The 16,188-nt window shown below is 41.1% G+C and overlaps 3 protein-coding genes across 3 annotated transcripts; 2 read left to right on the top strand and 1 right to left on the bottom strand.

Moving 5' to 3' along the window:
* Positions 1–158: 158 nt before the first annotated feature.
* baiap2l2b (BAR/IMD domain containing adaptor protein 2 like 2b) lies at positions 159–3,812 on the top strand. Its single transcript, XM_061274734.1, has 14 exons — positions 159–284; positions 368–443; positions 563–649; positions 1,018–1,079; positions 1,185–1,256; positions 1,337–1,426; positions 1,515–1,646; positions 1,868–1,972; positions 2,207–2,309; positions 2,598–2,805; positions 2,989–3,039; positions 3,133–3,442; positions 3,508–3,551; positions 3,615–3,812. The coding sequence occupies exons 1-14, from the start codon at positions 231–233 to the stop codon at positions 3,688–3,690; spliced, it is 1,470 nt and encodes a 489-aa protein (XP_061130718.1). The 5' UTR covers positions 159–230; the 3' UTR covers positions 3,691–3,812.
* Positions 3,813–4,034: 222 nt separating this feature from the next.
* On the bottom strand, positions 4,035–12,581 carry LOC133151014 (parvalbumin-7-like). Its single transcript, XM_061273722.1, has 5 exons — positions 12,500–12,581; positions 5,342–5,410; positions 4,875–5,004; positions 4,694–4,803; positions 4,035–4,464 (listed from the first exon to the last, which is right to left on the bottom strand). The coding sequence occupies exons 1-5, from the start codon at positions 12,504–12,506 to the stop codon at positions 4,439–4,441; spliced, it is 342 nt and encodes a 113-aa protein (XP_061129706.1). The 5' UTR covers positions 12,507–12,581; the 3' UTR covers positions 4,035–4,438.
* ncf4 (neutrophil cytosolic factor 4) lies at positions 6,838–16,188 on the top strand. The gene is made up of 10 exons (XM_061273721.1): positions 6,838–6,988; positions 7,287–7,371; positions 7,459–7,618; positions 8,815–8,885; positions 9,220–9,347; positions 9,830–9,878; positions 13,017–13,115; positions 14,235–14,386; positions 14,708–14,773; positions 15,445–16,188. Exons 1-10 carry the CDS (start codon positions 6,957–6,959, stop codon positions 15,653–15,655), a joined length of 1,053 nt encoding a protein of 350 aa, XP_061129705.1. The 5' UTR covers positions 6,838–6,956; the 3' UTR covers positions 15,656–16,188.

Below are 16,188 nucleotides of genomic sequence, written 5' to 3' on the forward strand. Positions count from 1 at the left end.
CCTTTTCTTTCAGGCATGCTAATCAATAATTCACCTGGCAGCTCATATCAGTGGCATCGGCTCCTTTTTTCTCTCGCGCTTGCCCGCTTGCCCGCTCTAATCCACAGACTGAGTTGAATTTTCATCGCAAGAGGATTTGGTCGAGGACAGAATTTTTTTTTTTCCAAGTGCAAATTTGAGCGGCTGCTGTGTCTTGACGCTGTTCCATATTTGAATTTTATATTTGCACCATGTCGGCAACCAGCAGTGACCAGCTGCACAAATCCACCTTATCCGTCTATTCCGTGAGTATCAACTCTTTAACACATCTTGGCTTTTGGCTTAAGAGCAGAATTTACGTACGTCCATTCTTGTTTTTCTTCTGCAGAACCTGATGGAGCATTTCAACCCGGGCCTTCAGAAGCTCGTCGCTTTGGGAAACAGCTATGTCAAAGCTTTCCAGGGTGTGTGTGTGTGTGTGTGTGTGTGTGCACGTGCATATATGTAAAACATTTGTATTTTGCGGCCATGATCTCAAGAGATTGTTTTATGCACATATTTTATTTTCCGTGTGTTTTTACAGCATTAGCTGTTTGTAGCGAGGCCTACTTCAGCGCTGTAGCCAAGATGGGCGACCAGGCCATTCACACACTATCTTCTCGATCTCTCGGTAAGTTATCGCGATATTCGGCGACGACAACAAAAAGCCTGTTGTAACGGTGCACTAGTGTGATCGCACGAGTGCCCTTTGGTATTTTCCACCAGTGTCACTTTCACTATGGGACCTGTCGCACGTGGTTGGTTGGTTCTGTTAATGAGAGCGCACGTGCTTCTGCTGCTTTTGAGAACTTGAGAAGGTTAGCTTGATGAGCGGTCTTATTGAGTGACACATGCTAAATTATTAATGAGGGGAGTCTTTTTTTTTTTTTTCCTACTCGTGTCCTCAAGAGAAGCCTTTTGAAATTTAACATTTGGTTGGCAGTAATTTGTGTGATTTAATAACTTTTCTCAAAGCATAATATGTCTGCCCTGTTTCAGGGGATGTCCTGATCCAGTTATCTGAGACACAACGAAGACTCACCGCTGAAATGGAAGGAGTGGTCAGTCCACATAATACACGTTGACGCTCTTAAATCCATCCACACGGCACATTTCCACGAACGTGATGATGGAAGCAACTGATTCTTTCGTTCTCCCTGCTGCAGTTCCGTTGGTTCCAGGTAGAGGTATTACAAGCCATGGAGAAGAAAGTCAAGTTGGATGAGGACTACATCGAGGTGAGGCTGCAAAGGGCCTTTGTGGAACACTGAAAATGTGTTTTGCTGAGGATTGCAGGATTTATTTTGTGCTGCTGCAGGGGAGCCGGCGAGTGTATGAATTGGAGGTGAGGAACCAGGCGGAGGCTTTGGAGAAGCAGCTAAGACGAGGAGCCTTCAGGGACTCTCTGGTAACGTGGCTTTACATTTTTTTTTCGCTGTGCTTTGTGGATGAAGTGAATCCCATTTCCGTGAACACAAATCGTGACGTGTTACTAGGAGAGCAGCGACTATATGCAGTACTTGAAACAGAGCCAGCAGGAGATCCTGAAGGAGGAAGAGAGGCGATATCGTTTCCTGGCTGAGAAACACTGCGGTTTGGCCCAGTCACTTCTCTTCCTTGTTAACAAGGTATAAGCACACATACAAGTCAACTCCAACTTTCTACAAAGCAAAAGTTGCAATAAGCAATGCAAAGTTAATCGAATGCATCCCGACAAACCATTTGTCAAAGTCACAAACAAGCAAGGGCAGGGATTTAATAAGCAAACTGCCGCAGGCTTTTTTCTGCTTATTGCTGTTTGATCAGGCCAGAATTTAATGAGGTGAGCACCTTTCTCATCTGTATTCAGACAGGCATGGCTCTCCAGCATAAAGCAGAAGGATGGAAAGAGAAAGTCAATGAGACCAGAGGTTCCGGATCTCGGACTCCCACCAATTTGGACCAAGAGGCACAGGTACTGGTTTTTGTCAGTTCAGTCAAGCGACAAATGTCACGGCACACCAGCAAAACAAAAATCCCACAAAAACGATCCGAATAGAAAATACAAATACCTAGCAAAGCTATTATTATATCATATAAATGGTGGATATTCAGATTATTCTGCAAAAGCATTTTCTGAGTCGGCCTGACAAAAATAGATGAAAAGTATTTTCAGTAAAAAAAAACAACCTCTTTTGCATCCCTCCAGCTGCGAGGCTCCGTGAGCTCCCTGCTCCAGACGGTTGCCAGAGATGACGACATGTCCTGGGCCAGGCGCGAGCAACAGGCGCTGGGCAAGGTGCCCTCACGAGGTGCTTGTCCAGCTCTTTTCGAAACCATTCACACATTCGACAAAATTTCCTCAATCGACTTTGGGGAAACATAACCACAATCAATTGACTTTGCTTAGTGAATACACAAAAAAAAAATAGATCAAAGATTTGCTCAAAAATCTCCATTCTGTTCTTTTCCATTGTTGCTGACACAGTAAGTGCGTTGCTGCCCCCTACTGGTTAAAAATGGGCGTAAATGTACCCATTTGGAGACCCAATCGAATTTGATTGGTCTAGTAAGCTTTCTGTTTGCTCCCCAAAACTCAGCGCCATCACCCCTGCCCAGCCGCTCTCGCTCCAGCTCGGTGGGGGAATCTCTGGGTCTAACCGGAGGACGTCCCATGAAGGCCCTGGTGTCTCATCCTGCCTCATCCAACCCCAAGCTGCTGCCTTTCAACCGTGGGGAGACAGTCACGGTGCTGGTCCAGGAACCGCGTAACGGCTGGTTGTACGGCCGCACCGACAGCAGCTTAAGGTACGTTCTTCCCTTGCTGGGACTTTAACAATTTTGAAGGAGTTGTTTCATTCCTTTATGTCAGAGGTGTCAAAAATTTAATGCACCATTTTTTCTTCGCGGGCCACATCAAATGATGTGGTGGGCCGTATCTGGCCCCCGGGCCTTGAGTTTGACACCTGTGCTTTATGTCACCTTCTATAGGCAGGGCTGGTTTCCTGCTGCTTATGTTGGCCCCAATGATGATTTCGACAGGTGATGGATATTATTATTTATTATTTTTATATGATAGAGATGATTATTTTTCGCTCCCTCTGCAGTCCATTTAATATTCTTCTAAATTTTCAGTGGCGACTCTCTCCGGAGTAGTAGTATGAACAACCTGCTGGACCCCGGCGAAACCCGAAACGACCAATCAGAAAGCAGGAGTTACGGCGACGTCCCTCCGCCGGCAACGCCCAATCGCAGAGCATCTGTAGACTTCCGACTCGTCTCTCCGCTTCCTGAGAAGAAGGCGGAGCAGGTGGTGGAGCCGAAACCCGTTCAGACAAAAATCGTAGGTGAGGCTCCGCCTCCTCCGCCCCCTCTCCCAAAGAGCCTGAATCTTCAACGGGAATCTGCGGATTTGAGACCGGTTTCTCCCGCCATCGACACACAGGTACTGGAAGACGGTGAACTCAACATATCTCTGCGATCAAAATAAATCAATTTTTTTTTTTTTAGGCTTTATCACCCAACGGCCCACCTGAGCACCCTCTATTTCCAAGGTAATTCAATTGAAAATGCATTATTTGATAAACACTCACTTAAGTTTCATGCTCTCATTTCAGAGGCACAAACCCGTTCGCCACCGTGAAGCTTCGCCCCACCAAGACCGATGACCGATCCGCCCCTCGCATCCTTTGATGGGGGGGTGGGGGGCAGTTTCGGGGTTTGTACATGAGCATGAAACATTTAAAAGAATATTTACGCAGTTTTTAGGTGGATTCATTGTTTGGGTGTCACCATCATAATTCAACTCCCGCACTCTCGTGAAACAAATTTTGTTTTGTTATTAAAAAAAAAAAAAATCTCAAATACTTTTCCTGGTTTTCTATTTTGTAAGGCATGAAAGGTGATTCAGTCAATTCTTATACTTTTCTTATTTCAGTGCTGATGGTGTATTTTAATATTCAACAGGTTTGTTTTGGAGGTAACAACAAGTAAAAAAAAGAAATATCCATTACTCAATAACTCTTTTATTGTCATTTCTTACTGTCTTCTCTCACTTTCTTGGTTGTGAATTTCTAGGCACGGATGAGTGGGGCTGCGTGGTGAAGAGCAAAATAATGCGGGCTGCGCTGGCATGTGACCAAACCGTAAAAATGAACAGTTCTGAAAAAAGAATCATTTGGAATACAACATCACTAGCACCAAGCCATCTTTATGAGCTCATCAAGAACGATTGAGAAGTACATTTGATACCCAACAAAAACATGGAACCCAAATCTGGTAACACCTCCCCATAGACGCTGCCTGTTTTCGTGGGTGAGCGGGTCAGGCCTGTCCGTCTCCATGTGTGGCTTCCCCCGGGGAGGTGAAAGAAGTTTGATGGTGGCAGGTACAAACTATGAATTCAGGGAGGCGGAGGACGAAGAAGAGGTCCTGCTTTCTCCTACTCATGCACCATCGCTTCAAACTCTGGTGAGCAAAAAAAACAATGAGACAAGATCTTGTATGCTACTGTGTGGAAAATACAGAGGAACCTCCAAAGTGGAACCCAATTGGGCCACTGAGACCTGTAGCCAGTAAATTCACCACGCCTGATTGGTTTTGTTCTTTTGACTAACTAGGTTATGTTTCATATCAACTTATACGTTAGCGTTCTGACAGTAAAGGTCGTCAGACAAAACCTCCTCACTTCTCTCACCGTCAATTCCGATCTTCCCGTCGCCGTCCTTGTCCGCAGCTTTGAGGAACACTCTTGTCTCATCATCTGTCAAGTCTCTGCCATCCTTGGAGAAACCCTTCAGCACAAACCTGAGCAAGATGGAATGTTTCTCTGCGGTTGATTATTTAAAAAAAAAAAAAAGTTTTCTTGTTTGACTCACTTGAGTTCATCTTCTTCTATGAAACCGCTTCCATCCACATCAAGAACCCGGAAGACCTGCTTGACGCTCTCGGCCGACATCGCCGTCATTCCCACCAGGTCGAAGAACTTTTTAGGGTCGAAGGTCTCTGCTACTCAGCAAAACAAAGGGGGCCGAAGAATATCAGCGTTAAGGAAGCTACACACATACCGATAATTGGGCCAAGACCGCAAAGGCCTGTGGACCAGCAAGACCCAAGAAATTGCGTAATTCATTTAGACAGACATAGTGCTTTGCTACCATCTTGTGGTATGAATAGGTAATTATAAAGGAGGGGGGGGGGCAATTTTCTCAACGCTTAATCCTCACTTTGGTTTCTCTGTATTTCTCCACAGTCTGGGTGCATTGTGGCACCATGCTGCCTCTCCTAGGTTGGTATTGGTACTACAACAAATCTCGTATAATGTAATAATGCACACGAATCCAACCTGCAAAGGCATCAAGAGCTTTCTTGATCTCCTCCGCTTTCAACAGGTCCGTCATCACCATCCTGTCAGCTGGATGAATGGACATGCAAAGGAAATACAAGTTACGCAATAGGTTGTGAGAAGTGTACACATTGCCATGGCAACATACAAGACAAAAGTATGTTTTTCATCAGTTTATGTTATTATTCTTATTTTATTATTCCATCAGGTTGAAAAATCATTTTTGAAAAAGCATTTACTATAAGTGACTCATTAGCAGCTGTGGCTAACTACCGTAAGCAGCTTGAGTGGGAAGACGGAAGCCCCCCCCCGCCCCCCCAAGTATTTACAGAATATGCAACGGCGCTAACAACGGTATATTTAGCGTCCACGCTACGGCCTCGGCATGTGAGGGCGGCCGTGGGCGCGTTTTGAAAAAGGAAAAAGCAAGTTGTTGGCTGGTCGGCCTGTTACGCATCCAGCTTCTTATTACGTAATGACACAATGAATCGGATAAGTGACAAACTCTTGCAAATAATAACCATCAATTTGCAACACAAGTTCCAGACCCACACATAGTGAATACAGAAAGACATTATTTTATTTGACTTCACCAACCCACTTTAATCAGAATTCAAACTTATTAAGACTCTCTTTTCATACACAATGTAAAAAAATTGAATGGCATCCTCCACAAGTGTCTGAACTTGTATGCGTTGTGTATTTGTGTGTATTTCTCCACATCTTTTCACTGCAGTGTCACACACAGCGGCAAAACACTCCCGCTCGTGCTGTTTGTCCTTCACTTTGCATCGCGTCTGATTCAACGCCAATCGTCAGTCACGACTGAGAAGCCTCACTCACGCATTTTAGGTGAGGTACTAACATCTACTTCTTTCCCAAAAAAAATTGCATCAGTCGCAAACTTAACATTTCAAATCTATCTGTTCATTAATAAAGTCTCAATTTTGATTACCGTAATTTTCGGACTATAAGTCGCACCGGAGTATAAGTCGCACCAGCCATAAAATGCCCCAAAAAAGTGAAGAAAAACATATATGTGTATATAAGTCGCTCCTGAGTATAAGTCGCCCCCCCACCCAAACTATGAAAAAAAACGCGACTTATAGTTCGAAAATTACGGTACAATAACAGGTACTGTCGAATAACACCCGTGCCTTGTTTTTGATGAACACTTAGGCCTGCTACGCCACTGTATTTGAATGTGGTGACTGGTGAGTATGGTGTAAAGTCTTTTTTGAGGTGGCGTAAAATTTTTTACCACTGGCCAATATGGTATACTATGTGTACAATTTTAAAACATTTTCTCCTCATAATAATGAGAGTTAAAATAATGTCTTGAAGTGATAATAATATTACATAAATACTTCAAATGGGCAACGTCACATAAAAGTATGCACATCTTGAATGAATCCAAATATTTACTGTATTGCTTTTTTTTGTCTATAAAATTTTGCTAAATTGCAATCATGTTTTATCTATAGTTCCCTTTTTTGGTTTGTTTAGAAAGCCCCGTGCAAAACACTTCCTGGTTTCCAACCCCTCACTTCCTGATGCTATCATTCACACTTTGAAATATTTTGTTTGCTTTCTACACTGTCTGACACCTTCAGCCATGTCGCTACCGCAGCAGCTACGCTACGAGAGGTGAGTTTACAAATGTGGTTGGGGTAGGCCACGCTTGTGTTATATTTCTTATTGAATCATTTTAAAATGGGGGAACCACATATTTCTTATTTAATCATTTTAAAATGGGGAAAGCACAGCAAACTATAGTTCTGTAAACTACATTAAAAATGGCGTTGGGTTCAATTCTAGAATGGCGGATGGTGACTCCAATATATATATATATATATATATATATATATATAATATATATATATATATATATATTATATATATATATTATATCATTGATTTTAACACAGTGTTTTCTATTACCTAGTGACTTTGACCAACTGCCTAATAACATCCCCATCAGTGCCACCATTGCGGATATCGAGGAGAAAAAAGGCTTCATCGACTACTTTGTAAGTTTGAAAGAAAAAAAAATATAGCATGTTGTTAGCATTTCAAAGCAACCGAGAAAACATCTTTGTCTTTCATTCACTGTGCAGAGGTTTGTTGTTGAGGTGAAAACCAAAGGATGGAGCAAGTATCTAATCTACAGGCGTTACAGTGAGTTTTTCAGCCTGCACCAGATCTTGGAGTCCAGATACTCTCCAGAGGACCCAGACAGACCTGGTCCCAACACCTGCGTGCTGCCCACACTTCCAGGTATTAAATAATCCCATCTCCGTAACGATTTATTCATTCTGGCATCAAGAAAGTTTTTTTTTTTTTTTTGCTTGTGGGCCTGCTGTGTGCAAGAAGTAGCTTACGAAACAATTTGGAGTTTGATTGCGGGCTGCTGGAGATGCGGTGCACCTGTTTGCGCCACAGGGGCGGAAGTTGATTGCGCCACAGGATGCCGCTAAACGCTTTGTACCGAAAGTACTCAGAATGGAGTTAAACACAAAACTGTCGGTGTGTCACCGATATTTTTATCGTCCGTAATGACTCAAGTCAATCACTGTTGTGATTTTGCAATAATTGCTTCATGATTACCTCGTATTTTGTTAGTTTGCTAGCTTTGGTGGGTGTAGCATCGCTGAGTACCGTTAGCACGATTGCTTTCTTGGTGGTTCTGTCCGATGAAAAATCGACATATTTTTAATTTGAGCACAACACTTGTTTTTGGTTTTTCCCATTAGACACAAAGTCATTGCGCAAAAAAAATCATTTCAGACCAGTATTGCATTATTGCATCTTTCTGAAATTCAAAAGTACCGTAATTTTCGGACTATAAGTCGTGTTTTTTTTTCATAGTTTGGGTGGTGGGGCGACTTATACTCAGGAGCGACTTATATACATATATATGTTTTTTTTTTCACTTTTTTGGGCATTTTATGGCTGGTGCGACTTATAGTCCGAAAATTACGGTAGTCAAATCTTTCAAAATGTCCTGGTTTGAATTTATGCTTCCTACTCACCATAAATTCTTTTGCGGAAATGGAATACATTATGATTTTAATCAGTCTCACTCACTGAATTGGGAGGTGATGATGAAGGTTCAACTTTTCTCCAAACTTTAGCATCTGCCACGGAGGAATCTGCTGATATTAGAGCTGATGGGTTTAATTGCGGAGCTCATCAAGATAGATGGGGGAACCGAAGGAGAGACGTGGCCAGAGTTTTTTTCCCCCAGCCATGTGGATTAGCAGTGGCTAACTCTAGATGGCCAATTTTTGGGGTACAGGGTAACTTCCAACTTTCAAAAATATCTGACTAGGTTAGTTCTCCAATTTCTACAGACCACCTGCAAATTGCCATTTTGCTGTATCGTTGCCATTTTCTATTTTTCCCCCTAACTTGAGTGATCTTGCATTTATTTTCCAAAGTACAATAATAAACTGCATTTTCTTTGTCTCCAGGTAAAGTGTTCATCGGCAACAAGCGGGAGATTGCGGAGAGCCGAATCCCTGAGCTGAACACGTACATGAAGGTAATCGCAGCGTTTGAATTTTTTTCGCTCCCGCTGCAACTTTACGTAGAAGTGGGACGAAAGATGCTGTAGTAGGTGGACGGCGTTTAGTTTGCAGATGTAGCTGCTCACGTAGGCGTCTCTCTCTCTCTCTCTCTCTCTCTCTCTCTCTCTCTCTCTCTCTCTCTCTCTCTCTCTCTCTCTCTCTCTCTCTCTCTCGTCATCTTCTCCCACTCACTTGCCTTGCTCGTTCTGCCGCAACCCACATGGTTTTACTTTCCATCTTTTCCCGCTACGCAACCTTCCACCTCACTCGACTCCCACAAGCCAATCCGATTCCTCCTCTCATGTGCAGAGGCTGTTGGGCCTGCCGACCTGGTTGCTCCTGGATGAGGATCTCAGGATGTTCTTCTACCAGACGGAGCAGGACGGCCAACATCAGCCTCGAGCGCTCAGGCGTCTGCGACCGCCTACCCGCAAAGTGTGAGCCCCTTTGTCCGTAGATTTGGTAAAGAGTCAGAGAAGCATTCTCAGAATGACAAAACTTATATTCTTCTCAAAATAATCAATTTAACGCAGGAGATATGAGTCAGGTTGCTCGTTTATCTATAAGCCACAGAGACATTAGTTTAATTTCAGCGACGGAGCTAGAGGGGGGTCCGCTTGGGCACTGACCCCCCCACCCCTACATTTCAACCCAAGGTCTCGCAGGCAACATCTAAAGAATCTTTATCAGTATTTTCTGAAGAATTTCAGGGGCTGTAAAAAACAACTGGGTTTTGCATTCGTATTTGGATATTCTTGCCCCGCCCCTAAGGAAAAACAATCCTAGCTTACTTCCTTATTTGTGATGACCGTTGTTAGTACCATATCGTGTTTCACCAGGTGAACATGTGGTAAGTAGAGATGATGCAACATTCGACTCTCATTACTTCCTCCTAAATTTCATTTTCTTGACCTCTTAGGAAGACAGTCAAACCCAAGCCAGACCTCTTCTCATCACCCAGGGCTGAGGTATATACACGCTTATCAATTATCTTTGTTATTGTTGCTATGGTTACCATCTCCATGGCCTCCCACAGCGTAACAACTAAATCCAGCTCGGTAGGGGGCGTAGACGCACGAATCCAAACGACTAAACGTCAATATAGAAAGTAAACGTGACAAATGGCAACAGGTTCATTGGATCTTCTGCCATCTAATGGAAGTTCATGGTGTTCAAAAGTGCATGGCCTGAATTCACGTGGTGCTGCTGCTTTTGTTCTAAGCGCACTTTGTGCTCTTGCAGAAACACTTCACCAAAACTGCGTAGAAATGAATGCATTTCAAAAAAATAGAGCATACCAAACCGTCTGCACACTTCAGCAATCTTTTATTGGCCAACTGAGCTCAGCCTCTCTATAGTTCCCTTGCCTCTCGCTCTCTCCCTCACTCTCTCTCTCTCCCACACTGGTGTAATCTACCCACAATGCTGCCAACCTACTCAACATTTTATTTCTGCTCCTTCTCCGAGTGCCCCCTCGGCGTGCTTCCCCGCAAACAAACTTACAGAATTTGAGCAAAAGTATCCCAATTAGGAAGTTTCCGTAAAACCCGAAGTGGGTCAGGAGAGTCCCGGTCGCTTTTTCAATCAGGACAATCAGAAAGCAGAAGTCATGGCGACTTCCTTTTTTTTCTTCATTGCTGTGCATTTGCAGCAGCTTGTCTCCAAACTTTCACATTCCTCACATCCCATTCAGCATGCCAGAAATAATGGAGGATTCTTAGCTGTAACCATGGAAACATGGCTGACAGTTTCGAAATGGCCTGCAGGTACAGTAGTTAGACAATCCAGCGAGTCAAATCTCCATCCAGTAGAGAGCGACGGTACAGGCTTCAGGAAAGATTCCTCTTTTGGCTTTTCTCCTAGGGAACGCCAGCTCCCTCCTCGCTGGCGCTAATCAAGGAGCGAAAGCTTTTTACAAGCTTGTTAGGGCGGGTGGGCGCGCCACTAATTGCTCAAGATGATTGCTCCTGTGCCCGAGCTCAACCCAGGCGTCATTTACAGTCGTTGCCACGCGCAAACGAATCGCCCCGGCGCAACGGAGCTCAACTGCTCCATTCTTGCTAACCGTGCATACATTTTTTTTTTTGCAAACATTGATGAACTCCGAGGAAATCGATCCAATCCCGTATACTGACTTTCTGTTTTGCGCTCTAGTGACTTTGGCAAGTGATGTCAAATTATTGTTTTCAATCAAATAATCTCGTAAAAAAAAAAAAAAAAAAAAAAGTATGGATGGGGTTACTTTTAACAAATGGGGGAAAAAAATGTGCATTTTAAAATGTGTGCTATTAGCATATCAGCATTTTTACACAAAAATGAACACATTTCAAATATATATTTAAAAGAAGGAAATAAATAACATTCAGGAATTTGTTTGAGCCGAATTACTGTGTTTTTTTACTAATACATTTTTTATACTTTTTTGCTTGTGTCCGAATTTTGACACAAAAAGTAGAAAATGTACAAGTAACAAAAAATGATTTTTAGAAAATAAAATAAGCAGGTGATAGAAAAATACAAACATTTCACGTCTTTTTCGCACAAACGTATTTGTAGGTAAAAAGATAATTCAATTTGACTAATTGTCAATGTGTATGTGCATAGTTGAGGTAGTAAATAATGAACAATTTAACTTTAATTCATAACTCATTATTAAAATATCAGCATTTTCACACCTAAAAATTAAAAAAGTAAATCAATTCAAAACAATATTCAACAAAAACATAAAATAAATGAATCTAATGACTTCAATTTAGATTCTACGTCTTAAATGCTTGTGTAACTGTACCTTTAGATGAATTGAATTAATTAATAAAAAAATGTTTGTTTTTGCGGAGCAGCATTTGTGCATAAATTTCAAAGTCGTATGCTACCAAACCAAGCAAATCAAACTCTAGATTTTGTGAAAAAAAGGCAATTAAATGATTTTTTGTTGTCCGCAGTACACTCAGAAAGCAACTCAAGGCTACAACAAAAGTTCTGTGCAAAGACATTCTTACTTCAAGGAGTTCAATGTGTCTGTTATACTTAGTTTATGTGTGGGAGTGTTGATGTCAACATGGTCAAACTAATCTGATAGTTAATCTAGATTACTCATTCTGTTTACACTGGGATTAAAGTCACGCACGCGCACACAGACACAAATCTTGTTGACCCATCGTAGACCATTAGGTCACACGACACAACACGACATGATTTAAAGACACAATAAATACTGTAGTATTATTTTTACCTTTTTGAAAACACTTAGAATGATCAATTAATCCCTGATATTGCAGAAATGCAATAATTTGATTCCTTCAATACAAATTTCTCCTCAGCACGTACAGATCAGCATGAAGTATTCATGACCTGTTGAATAATTCAAACAATTCAAAAAATATTTTTTTTCCACTTTTTTTTTTTCCATTTCTTTTTTTTTTTCATGCATCACTTTTGCTGACGTTTTGCGTTTGGAATGATCGGAATTTTTACAGCTGATTCAAATGAACAGTCACCAATTAAGCTGTGTGTGTTGATAAGAACAAGTATACACAATAGCATTTTATAACAGTTCCGCAGATGATAAAAACGAGACAAAGTCGCTCACCACACATCGTCCCGTGAATTCGATCCCGATCTTCCACACTCGCTGCAAGCCAAGCGGACAGCAAAGGCAGCAGTGATCTGTCAGCCCCTCACCTCTGTTTAAATTTGACTATTCCTACCTCCTCCTCCTCTCCTTCTTCACCTCCCTCCCACTGCTCTCGCTGCTCGGATTTTTTTTTCCTTTTGGCGGGGGGGGGCAGCTGAGCCACTGCTGTGCACATCATCTCGTCGCGGCTCCCTCCGTGCTCGCTGCTTGTTTGGCTCGATGATGCATATACTTAAAAATGTTGGATTGTTTTCCGAGCATGCCTGCTGGTTTGCTTATTTCCATTGTGAACTTCAAATATTTTTTTGCAGTATATATATATATATATATAGTAATATGTAATAGTATTTATTTATATTTATTTATATTTAATAATATATATTACATAATACACCCACGCACATAGGAAATAACACTAAACAATTGTAATTCCGAGTTCAACTTAAACTGTTTCTTCTCTTGCACCATGCAGGCCATGTTTGACTTTTGTGGCAGTAGCAAGGCAGAGTTGAACCTGAAGAGAGGAGACTTGATCTTCCTGCTGCATCGAGTCAACACCGACTGGCTGGAGGTACGTACAGTGCCCCCCCCCCCCAAAAAAAATGTGGATGGCATTTATGCAAGAAAATGCTGATTAGAAGAGTGATGTGACATGACTCGTTCTCGTGAATAAACCTTTTGATTAGATTGACGATTCACAAACTTTTTCCATCAGGTGCCCAGTTTGAACATTATCTCTGTGCTTATGCAGGAAAGGAAAAATTATGCATACATGTTTAATAAAAAAATGATATCAAGATAAAAAAATTTTTTTAAATGAAGTAAAAAATGTAAATGTATAAATCAAAAAATCAAAACTTCAAATAAAAATAATTGAAATTAAATCATAAATTAAGCAAATTATCAATTAAATAAAATTTTAGTTAATAACTAAATTCATATAAATATTTCTAACTAACAATCCAACAACACAACAAAATTATTTGAATTCAAACATAACAAATACAGAATTGAATTATAACTGGGAGGGAAAAAGAAACGTTAAAATAGGTCATTTAAAATGTGTCACATATGTAAATGTTTAAAGACAAAAGATTAAAATTCAAATGTATTGTGCCCAAAAGTTAAATATTTTGTATCTGAACAACGAAGTCGTGCTTAGTGTGCAGACGCCAATAAAAGCTGCTAAAAAGATGAAGTAACAGGAGGTGGGTGCAGTGAGGGGGTGACAAAGCCATTGTGGAGGATGCTCTTATCTTCGTCTTATTTTTACCTTCTGACTGCTCCGCGCACACATCCAATAATGCTAATGGAAAAATGTCATAATATGTTTATTGCGTCATCTCCACATACATTTAGAAAACAGAATGTTGGATTGTGTTTTTTTCCCCACTTGTTAAGAATATTTGAATATAACATTATTACTTAAAATAATATTATTCAAAATAAAATAACCGTTCTATTTCTGTAATTTCCTAAGGGAAAAATGGTTTCCATTTCCGTTCACTTGGTAAATCAAGCAGTGTTTGGAAAAGTGATAATTGCTTTATTTACTTATTTAAATATTTATGACCACTCACACACTGAAGCTTACATGCTAATTGTCATTTATCCTGCACCAGCTAATTAGTCAGACTAACACGTCTCCGGGTGCGAAATCCTCACATTTGATTGTCGTTATTTGCCACAGGGCACGGTCAACAACCAGACGGGTATTTTTCCACAATCTTTTGTGAAGATCATCAAGCCTCTCCCGGAGAGTGAATTGGAGGACGAAGGAGAAGGCCACACCTACAGCTGCCTGCGATGCTATCTGCTCACCCCCTCTGGAATCCAAACCAGGTACAATTACATCATTTCTATAATATGATTCCATCCATCCATCCATCCATCCATCCATCCATCCATCCATCCATCCATCCATCCATCCATCCATCCATCCATCCATCCATCCATCCATTTTTTACTGCAGTCAAACTTCTACATACAAATTTAATTTGTTCCGGAACCTACTTGAAATAGTGGTATGTTGGATCAAATATTTCCATAAGAATACACTGTAATTTGTTTAATTCGTTCCACAGCCGAAAAAAGCCCCGACGATAGCTTAGCTTAGCTGTTTTGTTTTTTTGTATTTTGTAATCCACTTGTGTCCACTTGCAGGGACGTGTGCGTTCAAGAGGACCTCAACATCCAGCCAACACACAAGGAGCTGATGTGTCGGATGAGGTAATTGTTGTTCTACGCACTTCCAAAAGATAAAAGTGTGAGTTCCATGCAGTCTCTGTCTGCTTCCGCACAGTCAAACTGTATGGGCCTCTCCCACGCTTTATTTAAAGGGAATGAGTGGAGCCGCTGTGTTCACTCCCACTACGGCGCAAACGCCTCTTTCTAATTGCGCCTGTCTATGAAAATACCAAATCTCTAATCGTTCAGCTCTACTTTTATGTCTGTAAATATTCGGTATATACATTACAACAACCATTCTTGGAAAAAAAAAAACATTGGAAAATTATGATTCTAACACTGTCCCAATTTTATTTTATGAATCTAATTTAATTGTATTATTTTTAATGTTCTTACGCTATTTGTACACTTTTTTAATTTGTATAGTTTTTAATTTTTGGAATAATTCCTTGCTTGCTACTTCACTTTTAGCACCATTCAAATATGGCCAAAAAATATTTTTTCTATATTTCTGATATAGTGCCAGTGTGTATATTAAGGGGAAAAAAATCCCCCTTCATAAAAAATGGATCTCCAGGCTAAAAATAAAAAGAACGAGGGGAGTAATGTGTTAGCGGGCATCATTAATCCAATGTGAAATGAGTTCATTGTTTTCATCTCCATGGCAACCGCTGCATTGAAGTGTGTGTGCTGTTGTCTGCGTGTGTTCTAAGGGACGTGTTCAAGGTGGATGACATTGCGCTGAATTACCGCGACTACGAGGGCGACCTCATCCGCGTGCTGGACGACGAGGACGTGCTGCTGATGATTGAGGAGAATCAAGGTCAGGCGACGGGGGCGGTCCAGAGGCCTTTCAATCAGTTTCCGTGGGAACTGCTCGTCACCATGGCCTCTGACCTCTCCGTTTACAGTGCGGAAGGGTGATGTCCAGACTTGTTGTCTGCACTTTGGATTTTTTAAAATTTTGTTCACCATTTTTTTTTTCCAAGACCCCAGAATGGAGACTTTTGTATTTGCATTATGCATTCAAGAGATTTCGTTTAACAGTAAAAAAAAATGCTATAATTTCTCCGTAATTAATTTGATAATATTATTTTTCATGTACGTACAGTAGAATCCCTGAACTCGATGTTCAACATATTTGTTTGACGCAAAATGTCGGGAAATCTTTGCCTCAGATCTCAAACAAAGCTTCGGAATCTGACCCAACTCATCTTTATACCAGCAATCTTTCAAACCTATTACAACTTCACAGGACTCTACCAAACAAGCACTGGCGCAGAAACTCTGGAAAATTCTCAGAAATTCTTGGACATTTTTTGAAAATCTTCTCAAATGTCTCGGAAATTTTAGGGAATTCTAATTTCATAGCAAATTCTAACATATCTGAAACTAACAATTGACCCACCAAAAATGAATAAATGAAACTCACTTGTTTCCAGCAACAATATCTGAAA

This window comes from Syngnathus typhle, linkage group LG3, assembly GCF_033458585.1.
Source record: "Syngnathus typhle isolate RoL2023-S1 ecotype Sweden linkage group LG3, RoL_Styp_1.0, whole genome shotgun sequence".
Lineage (NCBI taxonomy): Eukaryota > Metazoa > Chordata > Actinopteri > Syngnathiformes > Syngnathidae > Syngnathus > Syngnathus typhle.